This window comes from Scyliorhinus canicula, chromosome 8, assembly GCF_902713615.1.
Source record: "Scyliorhinus canicula chromosome 8, sScyCan1.1, whole genome shotgun sequence".
Classification (NCBI taxonomy): Eukaryota; Metazoa; Chordata; class Chondrichthyes; order Carcharhiniformes; family Scyliorhinidae; genus Scyliorhinus; species Scyliorhinus canicula.
This window is the reverse complement of record NC_052153.1, coordinates 63,356,409-63,376,408: the sequence shown is the minus strand read 5'-3', so window position 1 is coordinate 63,376,408 and position 20,000 is coordinate 63,356,409. Positions and strand designations below refer to the sequence as shown.

Sequence of the window (20,000 nt, the reverse complement as noted above, 5' to 3'; positions counted from 1 at the left end):
TACTGCGCCACCGTGCTGCCCCAAACCATGTGTGGACCCGCCTTCTTAATTTTGTCCCTTGTCTGATGTGTGGTGACCCTCCCCCCCCCCCCCCCCCCCCCCCCCGATTAAATCAGTGGATGGCACGGTAGCACAGTGGTTAGCACTGCTGCCTCACAGAGCCAAGGGCACGGGTTCAATTCAGACCTTAAGTGACAGTTTGTGTGAGGTTTGCAATTTCACCCTGTGCTTGTGTGTATTTCCTCCGGGTGCTTCGGTTTCCTCCCACAATCCAAAGATGTGCAGGTTAGGTGGATTGGCTATGCTAAAGTGCCCCTCAGTGTCCAAATATGTACAGGATAGGTGGGGTTATGGGGTTACGGCCAGATAGCACAGTGGTTATCACTGTTGCTTCACAGCTCCAGGGTCTCAGGTTCGATTCCCGGCTTGGGTCACTATCTGCGCGGAGTCTGCATGGTCTCCCCATGTTTGCGTAGATTTCCTCCAGGTTTCCTTCCACAAGTCCCGAAAGATGTGCTGTTAGGTAATTTGGAAATTCTGAATTATCCCTCCATGAAATGAAAATCGCTTATTGTCACGAGTAGGCTTCAAATGAAGTTACTGTGAAAAGCCCCTAGTCGCCACATTCCGGCCCCTGTTCGGGGAGGCTGTTACAGGAATCGAACGTGCTGCTGGCCTGCTTTCAAAGAAAGAAAAGCCGGAATATGGCGACTAGGGGCTTTTGACAGTAACTTCATTGCAGTGTTAATGTAAGCCTACTTGTGTCAATAAAGATTATTATTACGGGGTGTTGGTCTGGCTGGGGTGCTCTTTAAGAAGGTCAGAACAGACTCAATTGGCCAAATGGACTCTTTTTGGTTCTAATATAATTGAATTTTTCACCAAGATGGAGAGTTCATTTGGAGACAAGGGTCTTGAATCTAATAAAGGAATTGCTAGAACACTCAGTCTGATGTTGGTAGTGGGGAAAATTCTAGCATCTATTATCAAAGATTTTATTGCAGAGCACTTAGATAAATGGCAGAATCGGACAGAGTCAGCATGGATTTAAGAAAGGGGAATCATGCTTGACAAATCAACTGGAATTCTTCAAGGATGTAACAGTAGAGTTGATGAAGGGGAGCCAATGGATATGGTTCATTTGGACTTTCAGAAGGCTTTTGACAAAGTCCCACATAAGCGATTAGCATGTAAAATTAAAGCACACAGTAAACTGGTTGACCGACAGGAAACAAAGTGCATGAATAAACGGGTCTTTTTCCAAATGTTAGGAAGTGACCATTGGAGTACCACAGGTATCGGTGCCAGGACCCCAGCTATGCAGAATATATATGAGGGGACTAAATATAATATCTCCAAATTTGCAGAAGACACAAAGCTGGGTGGAAGGGTGAGCTGTGAGGAGGATGCAGAGATGCTTCAATATGAGTTGGAAAAATTGAGTAAGTGGACAAATGTATGGCAGATGCATTTGGATCAATCGGAGGTTATCCACTGTTGGAGCAAAAACAGGAAGCAGATTATATGAATGGCTATAAATTAAGAGAGTGGAATGTGCAACGAGACCTGGGTGTTGTCATACACCAGTCATTAGTTCAGCATGCAAGTTCAGTGGCTCCATGCACTGACATGTGTGAAGAGGAGAAATACCCATATCCAGGATATCCTTCACCTGTAAAGGGTGGTTTGGGGATGCCATGTTGAGATGATGGTCATGCGAAGGATTTAGCATTTGTCTGCTGGCTATGAGATGGAAGGAAACCTATAAAGAACATGCTGAATTTATCACATCAATTCATCCACTGATCCATGGGGACACTGATGATGCAGTCTGCAGGCAACCGTGCCATGGTAATACTCTCATCCAGATAAGGAGGAGGCATTTGGCCCGGAGGAACAAGGGCCTGGGCAGCAAGAGGTTCCATGGCCTCAAGGTGAAAATGCTTGTGAAAGGGGTGCACTGCAACAGTGACCATTGGCCTGACCATGAATGTATCTCAGGTGGTGTTCTTATTTAGAAATGAGCATCGTATATCCTGGGATATGGTTGCTCGCATCTGCCAGCTTCTCCAGTACGAGCTGCGGCCGACAAGGACTTGAGGAGTTATGTGGAGCACCTGGCCTGTATTGAGTGAATGGCTGTCCGGGAGCCAATTAAACATGGTGCCAGGACCTTCAACTCCATAAGATAATGGTGGGAAAGACGGCTTTCTGCATATCCCACCACTGTATTCACTACGCGCCTCGCGAATGGATAACTAATGAGCTGAAACGGGTGGCACAGTGATTAGCACTGCTGCCTATAGCGTTGAGGACCCGGATTCGATTCCACCCAAAGTATGGAGTTTTCACATTCTCCCCATGTCTGTGTGGGTCTCACTCCCACAACCCAAAGATGTGCAGGTTAGGTGAATTACCCACACTAAATTGCCCCTTAACTGGCACAATGGTATTGGATGCTCTAAGTTTATTTTAAAGGAATTAATGAACTGAACAATGATGTTTGGACGTGTCCAGCTGTTCCGTCATCCAGCAGGAATCACACTAGCTTTCCTGCCGACTACCAGGCTCCCGAATGGAAGATTACACTCTCTGCTGGGACAGAACAAAGGAAGCTTCACCACTTTGTATCTACCCTGATTTCCAAAGCCTCCCTCAAAACCTCACCCCTCCTTCAAAATATTGTTACATGATTTAATTATTCACCTCCCATTAGCATCAATACCGCAGCTGACCTCACACCCAACTCTAAGACAACTTCTAAACATTCTGACTACAAGTTAGATGTTTCCGCATGTATTGACCTACCATTTGGTTTCAGCCATTTTTTTGCATGGAGGTAGCTTTCGAGCATTCTCTCATTAAATAACAAATATCCCATAGGTTCTGAAATAATGATGTCCACTTTCTCAGGAATAGTAATTTCCTCGATTTTTCCTTCCAGGATCATTACCCTGTCTGAAAGATTGTTACTTTTCACTAGAATCTGAAGATATAAACAGAAAGCAACATCTTAGCATAGATTGGTATCACAAGCAGGTGTCACTTGCTGCGAGCAAACCTACATTGTACTTAAAAATTGGAGAGACAGAAACGAAGAATGAGAAAAGACAATTTACCACATCAACCTCCCGATTTCTTAATTCTGTGCACAAAAGAAAACTTAGCTATGTATGTTTTCCTCCTGCCTTGGCGTCAAGTCTTAGTTCTTTCAGTTTCCATTGGATTGGGAACTTGGTTTGTCACTTTATTTGGTGCTAAAAGATAAACTTCACATTCAAAGTACTGGAGTTTGGTTCACTGGGGAACTTCAAAGAGCTCCACTCACAATGTGGAGACTGGTTGAGACAGGTCAGACAATTTATGCTGCAATGCTGTGGTTGCCCTCCATCACCATGGTCATTGCTGGCAAGGCTTAGTTTCATATCAACAACTGCCTGTGAAATATTTATCATTAAATCTCCTCTGGCTAAGTATGCAGCTCATGATTAGAATTCATACTCCTCACCAGGGTGTACCCTGGCAATGTGCTTGCAGTCTCACAATCCATTATGCAGGACATTCCCAGCAGCAAGGCTTAAAGACTACCCCCCCTACCCCCCCGATTGTGACTACCCCACCCCTCATCCTCTGTAATCTCACCTAGACCTACCTGACTAGCCCTTGCAAGCCCACCCCACTCAGTTCTCCTCTGCGCCTCAAGCACAGTTTCTGGTCTGGGGCCTGTTGCACTCTCGGCAGTGGTCACCACTCCGGGTGGCATAGCTGGGGCTGAAGAGCTGCAAAGCCTCAGACAGGCTAAAGACATGTCTTCAGGGAACAAATTGCCTGAGCTACGTAAAATAGAAATGTGGCTTCCGGACCTGGTGAGGCGGGCGTATCTCTAACCTTCTAGTCGGTAGGTGGGGGTCACCGTCTCTGCATTCAACCCAGACATTGCTAATTGTAGCAAATTATTAATGCTGATATTCTGAGTAAATTGATAACTGCTAACATTATAGTAAGACGAGCTCCATTTTAAAATTTGCTAAACGAGCAATGACAAATTTAGAAAGTAATAGACAGCATTTCAATATGCGACATTACGATATTACTGCAAAGCATTCCTGCAAAGCATTCGAACAGTGCACCTTCCAATGTGACAAAACAGGTCATGTCAAATGGATCATCCAAAAGACAGAGAAAAAACTCTACATGGTACTTAAAACAAATAAGGTGACACTATTAAGTGTAATTCCTCTTCTTGTTTGACAATTATTCAAATCTCCCACATACACATAATCAAAATGATTAATTCAGGGATGAGAGCTGGCGAGGCCAGCATTTATTGTCCACTCCTAATTTTCCCTGAGAAGGCTATGGTGAGCCGCCTTCTTGTGGCTCAGAAGAGTCAGTAGGAGGAGGAAGTGAGCAAGATGGGCAAGGGTGGGAGAGTAGGACAGGCCTGGAGGGAAGCGGTGAATGGGAGAGTTAAGAGTCAGTGAGTAGGAGAGTCAAGAGAGTGTTGGCAAGCAGGAGACAGTCTTGGGGAGCGAAAGAGGTCACTCCAAATTGGCGATCAGGTCACATAAGGTCAGTTGGCTCCAGTGCAAAATGATGCTGAAGCAAAGTCCCTACACTAAGTGTGCATATTGGCCCTTTATTTGTACATCACTAAAGTGAAACAACACAGAATGACAACTTAAAACAGGGGCTTACTGTACCGTGTGGTGCTAATAAAAGTGATCAACATTGAAGTCCCCCACCCAGAATTCATTCCATCCCCTTGCTACCCTCAGTGCTTTGTCCAAATGGTGTTCACTATGGAGGAGCACACATTCATCAGCTGAGGGGGCTGGTAAGTGGTAATCTGCAGGAAGTTTCCTTGCACAAGTTTGACCTGATGCCAAGAGACTAGGTTTAGGACTCCCAGGACCACTCCCTCCTCTGTGCCATCATCTCTGGTGGATCTTTCCAGTTGGTGGGACTGCACATATACTGGGATTGCGACAGAGGAGACTGGGTCATTGGATGAAAGGTTTGAATCTGTGAGCGTGGCTATGTGAGTCTGTTGCTGAACTAGTCTGTGAGACTGCTTTGCCACTTGTGTCACATATCCTTAGATGTTAGTGGAGAGGACTTGCAAGGTTGACTGGAGAGGCCTTTGTTGTCCTGTGCTTAGATATTTTTGTAACGGTGTGATACAATTGCTAGGCCATTTCAGAGGGCAGTTAAGAATTAACCACATTGCTGGAGTCACATAGGCCAGACCGGGTATTCCCCAATGAATATTACTGAACAGATGGGTTTTTATGACAATCCATCAATTCATGGTTATCATTAGTTATACTAGCTTTCTCTTTCAGATGTGTTTAACTCACTAATTTAAGTTCCCCAGCTGCTATGGCAGGATTGAACTTTTCCAATGCACGTGGCGACAGGTTTGCAAGTGCCTGGGGAGTTAAGTCTTTTGTGTTTGACTTCATTCTGTCGTCCACTGGATTTCTGGGGGGGGGGGGGGGGTTGATGGCAAGTGGGAAAACCTTTTGGATTTGATGGGTAAGTAAGTAATTAAAAAGCCAATTAAGAACGGTTTTAACACTCAATCCTGGATCTTCTAGCCAGGGCACCCGTTTCCCAGCCTGTCAACAACCAATTTTCACCATAAATGGGGAATATCTGCAGAACCTTCTGAAGTCATTCTGGATTGGATAGACCCACCAATGCTATCTTCCAGTAACAGAAACAGCTGTCGTAACTTAATCTCAGCTTCGGGATCTGCATTTTTGTTCAAATTGCCTGTTCTACACCATGGGATCATCCACTGCTATCACTCAGCTTGGACTGATCTGTATCCTTAAACATCTTTTAACCAGGGTCGGTTTGTCAGAGACCTGTTTTGTTACCTTAGAAACCGGAGGAGTCAATTTCCTTTCTATGTTCACCTGCTCTGTTTTGCTTTATTGTTCAGTTTCTGCTTTAGTCTGGATTTGTCTCAAAAAATGCAAATTAAATTAAAAAACAAAGATTTAATTAAAATCTATGATTCATTACCAGAAGAATGGATATGATTGGGCTTATTAGTGAAAGTAGTTATAAATTCATCTAGATCTGCTTGGAGATCTAAGAGTGTATTTCTAGGACCATTACTTTTTATTAATGATCTAGATGGTGTGTGTGTCTGTCTAATCTGCAAATTCCAAGAAGACACCAATTGTGTTAGGATGCTGGACAATGCTCCACTGCTTCAGCCAGACCTTGATGTATTGCGGATTGAGCTCATGAGTGCAGGCTCATGCATGTGGGTAGGGTGAATGTTCAACATAGATAACTACATTTTTCAGGGGAAAGCATTAAAGAAGGTGGAGAAAGAAAGAGATCTGTGCATTCTACTTTACAGAACTCGGAGAATAAGGGGTGGCATGGTGGCAAGCACTGCTGCCTCACAGTGCAAGGGGCCCGGGTTCAATGCCTTGGGCAACTGTCTGTGTAGAGTTTGCATGTCCTCCCTGTGTCTGTGTGGGTTTCCTCCGGGTGCTCCAGTTTCCACCCACAGTCAAGATGTGCAGGTTAGGTAGGGTTATGCGGTTAGAGAAATGGGGTGGGTGAGTGAGTCTAGGTGAGGTGCTCGTTGAGAGGGTTGGTGCAGACTTGATGGGCCAAATGGCCTCCTTCAACACTAGGAATTCTAAAGGCAGATGAGCAATGCAGTGAAACAGTAACTAGAGTATAGTTTTGGGGTGCATTCATAGAACAATTGAGTAGAAGGATGAATATTTTGTCTTTGTGCAAAATCTAATAATAGTAATAATAATAACCACTTATTGTCACAAGTAGGCTTCAATGAAGTTACTGTGAAAAGCCCCTCGTCGCCACATTCTGGCGCCTGTTCGGGAAATCTAGGTCAAGTTGCAGAGAATACGGTGATATGGTTTGGTCTCCCCACATGGTGGGTGAATTTTAGGATTTCAGACGGGTACAGAAAGACCACTAGACTAATTGCTAGTGTCATGTGAGTGTCCCTTTAAGAAAGGTTTGGTCTTACCACATGGCTTGGGGCACGGCTTCAGTGATGTAATTTGTGGGTGGAAGTGGGCTGTGGCTGCCACGTGAGAGGGGGCTTAATGTTTTGGGTTTCAGTTTTGGTTTGTTGCTTTGGACTGCAGAAGAGAAGCAGTGTTTCCCTGTTTTAAAGCTGTTCCAGTAAACTGAAAGCACATTGGGTGTGGCAAATGCCTTGGTAACTTTAAAGTTAGAGTTGCTTTCTGGAAGGAGCTTTTAGTCTGCTGGTTGGAACTGGATCAGAATCTCAGGGAAAGGACCAGTCCTAATCAAGTGAGATTACAGTGTGCTGGGCCACATCCTTGAAAGGGGTTTTGGTTTATTGGATTTTGTATTGAATTGGAACAACTACTAAGGGGGATTCATTAAGAGTTATATACATAGATTACTGTTGCGTTTTCTTTACGTTTGTAATTGATAATAAATTCTTGCTGTGTTTTATATATGTTAACTACATTCTTATAATAAACTTTATTTTGATACAAGCGCCTAGGAAGTCTGATGAATCATACCTGAAGTGAAGGCTCTTGTGCTCATCCTAGCCAAATTCAACATAAAAGTTATAGGTCATGTGAACTTCATAATAAACTTTGGAATTTCTAAGCCCTGGCCCATAATACTAGTATAACGAATCAACATTTTAAAAATAGGCTAAAGAGCTTGGTCTAAACTAGGGGTGACCTGATCGAAGCATATACGAGGCTCAAGCCAAATGTTATTCCATTCAATTGGTTCACGAGGACCTGGGTTCACAATTTTACATTGTATAAGGTCAAATCATCAAATCTACGTTAAATATTAGATGGTGGTTCTTTTCTCAGAGAACAGGCTGCCAGCTCATAGTGGAAGATGAATTCCTTCAACCAAGGGTTGAAGCTGGTTTTAATTAAGGTAGTGACCACTTCTTACAAAAAGATAGGCATTGCATAACATTAATCAGGGCCGGAGTGGTCTCCTGGACTAGTTCCAAACACCTGGGAACAGTTGGGAGAGGAAATTCCCAGATTTCAATATCATGCCAACATCAGGAATTTTGTTTATAGTGCGGAAGGGGCCAAAAACCATGATTTATCTGTTGATTGTACTGCACACTCAAGCACCTGCAGGTTTGATTCCCAGTATTTATTTTCCTATAGTATTGTATAATAATGCATGCACTATAATTGATAAGTGATTATCCCACAGGCATTAAGTTTTTGGTTCATTCCAAGCACATCCAATCTTTATATGGCATTTGTATAGCTTTTGAAAATTAATAGAAATCTGATCAGAACATGATTCATATTTTAAAATGTGAGTTTTCTGAACCAAATGGCCTTTTGTTGTCTCTGTTTAAATATATTTTCCAAGCTCTGCTAGGATTGGAAACGGTTTTGGTTATTTTACTTCTGTGATCCAATTCTAAAACTTCCCTCCTGAGCATTGAAATCCACCCTCCCGCATGACTGCAACTACTTCCTGTTTTATCATGTGCTTTGCACAACTTTGGATTTGCCCCTGTTCTGGGTTACTTAGCTCCTTCAATAATGGCATTACTCATGCTACCGATTCACTCAAGCAGCACTTTTCTAGTTAAAACAAACTCTGCAAGTAAAGGGATCAGAAAGCAAATACAGGCTGATAGTGTCTAGTGGACAAGTAAGAACTGATCTTGGCGAGACTATGAAGTGATGTGTATCTGCTGAGAGATGCCAAAGTCCAACAACAGCTTTTGAAAGTTTTCAATGTAATCCAAGATGAGCTGCTGCTGCATTTTCTGAAATCTGAATGCCTATGGAACAAATCCTTATGTTGGAAAAGTCTTACTGAAAGAGACAGCATGAGTAAATCTGATGCTCTACTGCTTTTTAAAAAAAAACCTTTAATTTTACTAAAACGCATTAACAGAAGGAATGCCAAGCTTTAACAACACAATTAAAACCCCATCTACAGGCAGTTTGTTTGTGAACTAGCTTGAAGAAATGCATTATCCACTCACGCCTGCTTCTTTGCACTTAGCAGATCCGATAGTTCCAAACATCTGGTCTTCAAAAAGCCAGAGAATACCACCATTGTTCTCTGGGAAAAATAAATAAATCTGAGGAGTCAATGTGTACCTTGGAGTCAAAAGTGTCAATTTACATTATTTGTATTGGATCAACAGCCTGCAGAAATTCAATGCATTCTGGTTAGAATGAAACTCTAGTTTGTACATTTACTATGTAACCATTGTAGAAGTGCAGGCAGCACTGTGATCCAACGTGGCCAAGAATGTTATGCAGCAATGGGAGGAAGAGCAGTGCCCAAGTCCCATCAAACAGCGTTGGTTTTTGCTTCGCATGTGGTCGGCAACACTTGGCAGAGGACTATGCTAGTGAGAAGTCTGTTGAAATTTGTGCGACATCAATATGGTACTGTGAAATACTGCAGGAATTATAATTAGAAACATTATTATGATTTATGCAGGAAAACGTGGCAATAAACATATCTTTCTTTTGTCTCTTTTAAAAATAAATTTAGAGTACCCAATTAATTTTTTCCAATTAAGGGGCAATTTAGCGTGGCCAATCCACCTAACCTGCACATCTTTGGGTTGTGGGGGCGAAACCCACGCAAACACGAGGTCCCAGAGCCGGGATCGAACCTGGGACCTCAGTGCCGTGAAGCAGCAGGGCTAACCCTCTGCGCCACCGTGCTACCTTTTCTTTTGTTTCAATAGCATAGTATTAAAGGTTGCCAAAAATAGTAAGTAAGGGGAGCATGTTGGGATATATATATATATATATTTATAAAAGAAATTAGGACTGCCCTTTCCTTAGATTGCCAACTTGCCGCAGTAGAGATGCTTGAATGTTCCATTGATCCCTGGAGCAATGCTGTTGGGAGTTTTAAGCTCCTGGCAAGATCACACATGACGGTGAGGTCAGAGGGGAGGAACCAGACAAAATGCAATCCAAAACAAGTCCTCAACGGCGCATCAGGCAAAAGATACATGTATGGTATCAATGGCTGTGGTGGTGGCTGAAGGCTGCAGCAGTAGGGAGATCCCCAGTCATCGAGGTTTCATTGCCACTGGAACAGGACCTACCCTCTGTCAAGGACCATGGGCAGGGATTCTCCGCTGGCGGGATGCTCCGTTTTACCGGCGCCCGGTAGTTTCCCAACGGCGCGGGGCTGCCCAACAATGGGAAACCCCATTGACCGACCGGCGTAATGGAGAATCCCGCCGGCGGGTTGAGGCAGAAATGTGGTGTGGCGGGGCAGAGAATTCAGCCGCATATGTTTGCTGATGTGTAACAGCATACCCACATTAAAAGATGACCCGCACCAGGAGTTTACCTAAAGGAAAACAGCCCACCCTCCACAGACAAGCCCTGCAATCCGTGGGAGGTGACAGGAACAGGACCATGAGATCTGGAAGTGCCTGGCTTTGGACCGGCACGTAGGCAGAAATCGCTCTTGGAATAGGAACAGGAGAGAGTTTTGGCAGCTTTCTTCACAACTGAGCAGCCCTCTTCAGGATTCACTCTCCTCATAATATTCTGAGGTTTCCAGCATAACCTGTGGCTGTCCCACTTTACAGCCACTGAAGTGCGTTTGAAATATTCACTGTTGTATTATTGAAACATGGGCAGCCAACATAAAGTCCCACAAACAGCCTATGATAATGATCACATGGATTGTTGTAGAAATGTTGTTTGATGGATAAATATTAGCCAGCGTACTGGGGAGTAATTCCCAACTCTTTTATAAAATAGTGTCATTGGATTTCTTTTGTCCACCTGAGGGGGCAGGCGTTTAACGTCTCATCTGAAAGACAGCACTAGTGGCAGTCCAGCACTCCCTCAGTACTGCACTGGAAAAATCAGCCTAGATTTTTTTTGCTCATGTGTCTGGAATGCGACTGCAAACCCAACCCTCTGACTCAGAGTGAGAGTGCTGCCTACTAAATCAGGATAGAGGCAGGATAAAGGTTTGGAGCACACATAGTTTGGAAGGGCAGGGACAGAGCCTTGGAAAGGATAACAATGGTGGACTGGAACAAACGGCCAGGTTTGAGCCAAGAAAAGGCTTTAAGTGCATGTTTGTGGTTGTGAGCAAGAGCAGGGCTATTGCAAGAACACCACTGCAAAGCAGTGAAAAGTTCAGAAGCAGGAGCTGAGCTTCACAGCACAGAAACAGAGCCTCAGAGAAAATAGGCACAGGGAACATTCCTGGGATGGAGCCTAAACCTGTCTGGTAAAGAGCAGGGAGGAGGGAGGGTGGGAGGTGTGAGAGCTGGGGATGGACAATACAAAAGTGAAATGCAACCGCAGCACTTATCAGCAGGAAATCTGCATTTACAGCTTGACAGGTAAAAATGAATACAAGATATTTTTACTCTTGATGTTGAAATTGGAGATTCCATTGCTAAAAGAAAAGAGTTAAATTATGAGGACAGTTTGCATGACCAGGATTCCTTCAAGAGGGTAGTTGTAGAGAAGCTATTTATTCTGGTGCTAGAGGAAGAGCCCACAACCTTAAAATAAGAGCTAGGCTGTTCAGGATCGATGTCAGAAAGCAGCATTAAGGATTACAGACTAAGGCGGGTCGATACAGTTAAAACACCAATTGGCCATGATCTGACTGAATGGAAAAACAAGCTCAAGGGCCTACATCTTTTCCAATTTTAAGAGCTTTATTTAAAGATTCTGGCACAGGAAGTAGTGCTACACAACCGCACACAACATTTCTAACATGTTTTTGGTTCATCTACTGGTGCACATGGAGTCTAAGCCAAGAGTTAGAATTTAGCTCCATTTGCTGCCAATGCCATGCAGGCGCAGCCATGCTGTTTTACTTCATGACGTCAATGCCAATGCTGAGTAGGCAGAGGCCAGGAGCAGATGTGCTTATCAAACAACTATTAAAGACAGTAATTCAAAAAGCCTTATCTTCTCCGAGTTGATGGGGCAGAGGCGGGGAAAGGCGCTAAGGATCGCAATGGGGAGGGAGAGAAGGCATGTGATCCACCTGGAGACAGCCGCAAATAGGGATTGCAGCCTCCATATCCCAACTTGGAGCTCGAGGGTTCCTCTTAACCTGGGCCTGTCACCAGTAAGAAGCCTCGAGCTCCAAAAATGGAGGTTGTAATCTGGAATTGCAGCCATTCCCAGGTGAATCAGAAGCCCCGTCCTCCCGCTGCGTGGGAACCTAAGGTGAACAGCTTCAGGATCTGAATAAGATCCAACCAACATTGTGTCTCTTACATGTGATGTCATTGGCATGGACAAGTGCACATGCGTGGATGGATATTGGCAGTCATCTTTGCACTGGCAGGAGATGCAGTTTTAGAATTTACCAGTTGAAGTCAATATATTCTGTCCTTATTTTTATATTTCCACAATAAATCTGGGTTTCGGAATTTGTAATGGAAAATGTTGACAGGTTACATTGAAAGAAACATAGAAAATAGGAGCTGGAGGAGGCCATTTGGCCCTTCAAGCCCGCTCCGCCATTCATTATGATCATGGCTGATCATCCAACTCAATAGCCTAATCCTGCTTTCCTCCATATTCTTTGATCCCCTTCTCCCTAAGTGCTACATCTAATTGCTTCTTGAAGCCATACAATGTTTTCGACTCAACTACTTCCTGTGGTAACAGATTCAACAAGCTCACCACTCTCTGGGTGAAGAAATTTCTCCTCATCTCTGTCCTAAATAGTCTACCCCGTACCCTCAGGCTGTGATCCCTGGTCCTGGACACATCCACCATCGGGAACATCCTTCCTGCATCTGATTCACCTGTGAACGGTTGCAATTCCAGCTTACAACCTCCATTTTTGGAGCTCGAGGCTTCTTACTGGTGACCTAGTCCAGTCCTGCTGGAATTTTGTAGGTTTCTATGAGATCCTGCCTCATTCTTCTGAACTCCAGGAAATGCAATCCTAACCGATTCAATCTCTCCTCATACGTCAGTCCTGCCATCCCAGGAATCAGTCTGGTGAACCTTTGCTGCACTCCCTCTATAGCTGGAACATCTTTCCTCAGATAAGGAGACCAAACCTACACACAATATTCCAGGTGTGGCCTCACCAAGGCCCTGTATAATTGCAGCAAGACATCCATGCTCCTGCACTTGAATCCTCTCTCAATGAAGGTCAGCATATCATTTGCTTTCTTTACCGCCTGCTATAGCTGCATGATTACCATCAGTGACATGTGTACGAGGACACCAAGATCTCGTTGCACATTCCCCTCTCCTAATTTATGGCCATTCAGATAATAGTCTGCCTTTTTGTTTTTGCTCCAAAGTGGATAGCCTCACATTTATCCAAATAATGCTGCATCTGCCATTCATTCGCCCACTCGCTCAAATTGTCCAAATCACACCGAAGGATCTCTGCATCCTCCTCACAGTTCACCATCTCACCCAACCTGGTGTCATCTGCACATTTGGAGATGTGACATTTTGTGCCCTCATCTAAATCATTTATATTGTGAATAGCTGGGGTCCTAGCATTGATCCCTGCTGTACCCCACTAATCACTGACTGCCAATTTGAAAAAGACCCATTAGTTTCTCCTCTTTGTTTCCTGTCTGCCAACCAGTTTTCTATCCATCTCAATACATTACCCCCCAATTCCATATTCTTTAATTTTACACGCTCATCTTTTATGCGGGACTTTGTCAAAAGCCTTCTGAAAGTCCAAATACACCACATCACTGGCTCCCCTTCATCCGTTATACTATTTACATCCTTGATGAATTCCAATAGATATGTCAATCTCGATTTCCCCATCACAAATCCATGCTGACTCTGTCCGATCCTGCCACTGTTTTCTCAGTCTCTGCTATAAAATCTTTGATAATGGATTCTAGAATTTTCCCCACTACGTCAGGCTTACTGGTCTATAATTCCCTGCTTTCTCTCAACCTCCCTTTTTAAATAGCGGAGTTACATAAGCCACCTTCCAATCTGCAGGAACTGTTCCGCAGTCTACATAATGCTGGAAGTTAACCACCAATGCATCCACTATTTCTAGAGCCACCTCCTTCAGTATCCTGGGATGTAGATTATCAGGGCCTGGGGATTTATCAGCCTTCAATCCCATCAATTCCCCCAACCATTTCTCTATGGCTATTGATCACCTTCAGTTCCTCCTTCTCACTGAACCCTGCATTCCCCAACATTTCTGGTATCTTATTTGTGTCCTCATTTGTGAAGACAGAACCAAAGTATGTATTTAGTTGCTCAGCCATTACTTTGTCCTCTATAATACACTCCCCTGTTTCTGCATGTAAGGGACCTACATTTGCCTTCACCAATCTTTTTCTCTTCACATACCTGTAGAAACGTTTCATCAGTTTTTCTGTTCTCTGCAAGCTTAGTTTTGTACTCTATTTTCTCCTTCTTAAGCAATCCCTCGGTCCTTCTTTGATGAATTCTAAATAGCTCCCAATTTTTCTTGGCCAATTTATATGCTACTTCCTTGGATCGAATACCATCCCTAATTTCCCTTGTAAGCCACGTAGTTAAAGTAACATCGGAAATGGATCCAAGGCGTGTATAACAGAAACTACTTGAAACAATGCATCCAGGAACTTCAAAATGGTTATTAACAATTTACCACTTACAGAGACAGGTACGTATGAGGTTCCTTCCAGAGTCATCTCTTGAGTTCCAGAGAAACATGATCTGACATCACTGATGACGCATATTAGCATCATAGCTATTAACCCTTAGTTTATACTACAGTAGTCACAGGATTTGCATATTTAACCTCCCACCACCCCACTCACACATTGGACGGGATAGGGTCAGGAGTTTAAACATGAACCCAACTCACCACACGTGATGGATATTGGGACATCCAAGTGGTGAGGCAGGGCACTTAATTAACATATTTAAATTGGACTTCCACTGAAAATGTTACAGTTCTGATAAAAACATCAAACTGATTCATAAAATCAACCACTATTCATCATTCCTCTGCATGCCTGCCTTCCAGACTAGCCTTTGTGTGTTCCTCAGTCTAATACAGTACTGAACACTCAGGATGAGTTTACATTCAAGATGTCAGTGAATGGCCAGTTTTACCAGGAATCTTCAATAAATTATTTTCCTTCAAGGTAAATTCTAATTTTCTGACTGGATGGCTAACTAATTTTCCTCCACTGTACGCAGTCTTCCAACTGGTAATCAAGACTGGGGGACAAAAGAAAATCTCACAAAAGCTGCCATTACTGTATAGTTCAGTGCATCCAGAATGATATTGAACAGGCATGTCCCTACTGTGATGAATATGAGTTCAGAAATGGGGGAGATTTTTAAACTCAAAACCTGACCTGCGGAAATGCGCAGAATTTTCATGTTCCCTATGGGCCTCCCCTGGTGGCGATCCTCACTGATCTATTAACTACAATTTTAGCCTGCTTTCTTAAGCAGGTGACAAGAACACTGATAAAGTCCGTCTTTAAACATGTGAATTGGGCTGTGGTGACATCAACGGGACCCAATTCCAATTTTAACCGAAGGTCTATACTGGGAAGTTGTGTGCCAGTATGAGAACTGAGACTGTGAGAACAAATCTATCCTGCAATTTATGGAGTCTGTTAAATATACAAAGGTAGCTCCTGACACTGCGTTTAAACTAGTTACAAATGCCAAATGAATTTGCTCAAGTGCTTAAAAGCCCTTGGAGCACATAGTAATTGTAATCTTTATTGATGTCACAAGTAGGCTTCCATTAACACTGCATTGAAGTTACTGTGCAAATCCCCTAGTCGCCTCACTCCAGCGCCTGTTCAGATACACTGAGGGAGAATTCAGAATGTCCAATTCATCTCACAAGCATGTCTTTCGGGACTTGTGGGAGGAAATCCGAGTGCCCGAAGGAAACCCACACAACACGAGGAGAACGTGCAGACTCCGCACAGACAGTGACCCAAGCCGCGAATGAAACCCAGGTCTCTGGCGTTGTGACCGTCGGCAGCTGGCTGTCCATTTCTCAGCTGCGTGACAGCTGGCCACGAGTTAGTTTCTATCCAGAAACTCTAAATTCTTTATTCAAACACAAGGAAATTGAACTTTCCTTGCTTTCTTATGTATTTGATGAATTGTCATATTTAAGAGAGTCATATGACAAGATAGTGTGGCGAACTTGGCAGCACTTTTGAAAGGCTGGCACAGACATGATGGGCTGGAAGGCCTCGTTCTGCAAAGGTTTTATGAATTAAGCATTTCAACAATAGGTATGACAGTGCTGGGAACAGATCACCCGGTAGTACTATACTTCATCTGGTCAGGTGCAGACTAAAGCTTCGAGCAAGGTTTTTTCAGGCTGAACCTCAGAGAAGTACCTATTAATATTCCAGTACAAATTCTTCTATTTCACCAATTGGTCCATACCTATCCCCCTCTGAAAAAGGCTACAACGTAATGCCAATTTACAAAGAATCATAAACCAAATAGAGACCCGATGAGACTGTCAAAATTAATTTTGCATCATAATGTACTTGGAGAGATTTTCATCTGCTCAGTGTGGATGAGCCATCCAATTTGGCCTAGCTATCTTCATTGACTCTGGCTGAGAATCCACATAAAGTGCGACACCCTCCTTGGATGGAATATTGATCTGTTCATTCTCCTAAAAAGTCACCTTTTTAATTCATTTATGAGATGGTGGCCTCTTTGGCAAGACCAGCATTTAGTCTTCATCCCTATTTATCCTTGTTAAAGTGGTGGTGAGCTGCCTTCTTCAATTACCGCAATTTGTCTGATGTCGGTACATCCTCAGTGCTGTTAAGAATTTCCAAAATCTTATCCCAGTGAAATTACCAGGATTAGTGGGGTGCTTGCAGGTTTCATGTGCCTGCTGACTTGTTCTTCCAGGCGGTAGAGGTCATGGGTTTGGAAGGTGTTGTCAAAGGAGCATTGTAAGTTGCTACTCTACAGCTATGATGTACCAGTGGTGAAAAGACTGAATGTTTAAGGTGGTAGATGGGTACCAATCAAGTGGAGACACGTGTGTAAAATCTGCAGGCATTGTTAGAAAAAGAGGAGACGGTTAAACAGCAGACTCTGACTGCCGATACTCAGAAATCTGTGGCGACGTCACAAGATATTATTTCAACTCATTCAGCAGAAAACTCTTTCAGCAGAAAACAGCAGTTACAGGAAGTCCTTTCTGGTGCAAAGCAAATGAAGAAAAATTACTTTGTCGTGGATGGTGTCACACTTCAGTGTTGTTGGAGCTGCACTCATTTAGGCAAGTAGAGAATACTCCAACATACTCCTGATTTGTGGCTTGTAGATGGTGGAGAGGCTTTGGGGAGTAAGGAGGTGAGACTCTTGGTGCAGAATTCCCAGTCTCTGACCTGCTCTTGTACAGCCTATTTACTTTGCACATCCCAATCAGTTTGGAATTAATTAACATACATGTAGCCCTGTGTTGTAGCTTCACCAAATTGACATTTCTCTTTTAGGGATGGCAAGTGATGCTCCTGCCAAGCTCCTTCACCCGCTCCATTGAACCAGGACTGATCCTCTAGCTTGATGGTAATGATAAAGTGAAGGATATGCCAGGCCATGAGGTCACAGATTGTAGTGAATACAATTTCTACTGCTTCTAATGGACGCCCAGTTTTGAGCTGCTAGATTGGACCTGAATCTACTCCATTTAGCACAATGGTAGCAAGACACAACATAATAGACCACATTTATTTTTCCTTTGAATGACATGAACTATCTTGAGCACTTTAATGCGAAAGAACATGTAAACATGGTCTGTTACTATAAAGTATCCATTGGTGGAATTTTCCAGCCCCTCCCGCTGGCAGGATTTTCTGGTCCTGCCAGAGTCAATGGACTTTTGTGGCTCGACACATTTTCCCATTCTGCTCCCAACGCGACACAAAATTCCGCCGTGTTTCTAAATGCAGCGATTTCCAGCCACTGCCTTGTTCCAGGCACAGGGCCTAACCAAATGAAAGAGTTGATTCCATAGCCATGTTCCTCTACAGCAAGGTTGCAAACAGAAGCCTCACTTATAACAACATGCGCTAAAAATATTTGGAATTCTTGAAGATCAAAATAAGTTGGATTTAAATAGTATATTATACCATCCTGAACAGTCCATATCCAATAAATTACTATTTTTTAGTTATGCTGGCAAATGTGAAAGCAAATTTGCACATAGCAAGATCTCAGTGTCAGAAAATGAGATAATTGTGGAATTTGTTGAAGATCCTTTGTTCTTCTTGTCCATTAATTCTTTTACATTTGACTGAATAGGCAGATAAGGCTTTTGTTTAATATCATATGCAAAAGCTAATTTTTTTAATTCTGCTGTGCGTATGGAGCCTAGAAAACTCTGCCTCAGAGACAAGTGGGCTATGAACCGAAACATACAGAAACTTGCAGACACCAAATGGAAAGCTCTCTGCCAAAAACTCATATAAATTCTTTATCATGCCATTTGAACTACTATTTTGCAATGGTCTTCAACAATCAGGAGTCAGTAGTGTATGTATTAATGTTAATCTTGGTAGTGTGTTTGGCAGTACCTCTGCATATTTGGACATTGAGCTGGCTTCCACACCATAGACTTTTCTAGCTCCTGCTTGAACTGCGAAGAATGAAAGGATTCCCGACCCACAACCAACATCAAGAACAACCTTCAAACAGGAAAAGAAAAACACACAACAATCAGTCTTCATGGCATCCGGATTGTGTTAAACTTTAATCACAGTAGATTCTGGTGTTCCGATTCGCAGAGTAGGCCTCACACAATTTGTGAACATGCCCTTTTTAGGGAGATAAGCGGGCACACTCCATTGCAGAATTGACAGCTGCACTACATTGGTGGGACATGAGTTTGTGTGCAGAAGTCTGCAAACCTAAGCTCAGTCAATAACACTGGTAAATATGAAGTGAAAACTGGTGTTTCTGCATAGTGAAAGGCAAGTTACTTTCGGACCGAAAATTATACAAATGCCATTTGCTATGGACATCTGATAGCCAAAGCTACATTCACCCAATAAATTGTGTTTGGCATACCTTCTCTTGTCCATGGAGCGGGAATCTCCGGCCTCCCAGCCGAATGTTTCTCAGCAGCGGGAGGCGGAGTGCCCCTGCTGCTGTCAATGGGAGTTCCCATTGAAGCCACTCCATGTTGCCGGGAACCCTGCGGGAGGGGGGTGCGCTGCTGGTGGGTCCAGTGAATCCCACTGACATGAACAAGTAAGCAAGGCAAGGGTCAATGTTCGCAATTCAAAATCAAGTCTGGTCATGTGAAAACTTTAAGGATGGTATCATTCTTTGCAATATCTCAGTCAATTTGTTGGCATAATTTGGTTTTAAAAGTTATGGGAACACAAACTTTTACTGTGATTTGTTTCCATGGATGTGCAATGAAACTAAAGTTATTTGTTTTTTTCTGGGGTGTTGGCTCCCTTTAAATGGATTTGCATGCACGTGCACACACAGGTACAAGGGCAAATTGTTGGATTCTGCAATGTAATTTTATAAATTGAATCAGAAGTTTCTTCCCAGGTTTTCTGTTGTTTAGAGACTGATGGTGGCAGAAGGTGTGACCAAGATAGATACATTTGAATGTTTTTATTAAAGAAATGAATGTACTTTTATTAATCTTATTACTTAGCAAGACTAAATTGATGTTTGTTTAAGTTTGCTGGGGAGAATTTAGTACATGAATATATTAATCTTGTCAGTTTAATAATTTATAATTGATTACATGGATGTCAACAGCATTCCGATGGAAAAGCAGAGATTCACTGGCAGAAGCTCCTAGATTTCTGTATTTAACCGTGCATGTGGGGACACCAGAAGTTGCTGTCAGTTTCAGAGGAGTAATGATGGCGAGCATAGAACATAGAACATAGAACAGTACAGCACAGAACAGGCCCTTCGGCCCTCGATGTTGTGCCGAGCAATGATCACCCTACTTAAATCCACGTAACCCGTATACCCGTAACC

The 20,000-nt window shown here is 43.2% G+C and overlaps 1 protein-coding gene across 2 annotated transcripts in view; it reads right to left on the bottom strand.

Annotated features, from left to right (window-relative positions):
• Positions 1 to 20,000, bottom strand: part of carm1l (coactivator-associated arginine methyltransferase 1, like) — a 167,210-nt gene that overhangs the window by 45,384 nt on the left and 101,826 nt on the right. For both annotated transcript variants that reach the window (XM_038804665.1, XM_038804664.1), the window contains exons 5-6: positions 18,569 to 18,679; positions 2,809 to 2,986 (exon numbers count right to left, since the gene is read on the bottom strand). In XM_038804665.1, coding sequence (XP_038660593.1) covers positions 2,809 to 2,986; positions 18,569 to 18,679 — 289 coding nt within the window. The remainder of the gene's footprint in view (positions 1 to 2,808; positions 2,987 to 18,568; positions 18,680 to 20,000) is intronic.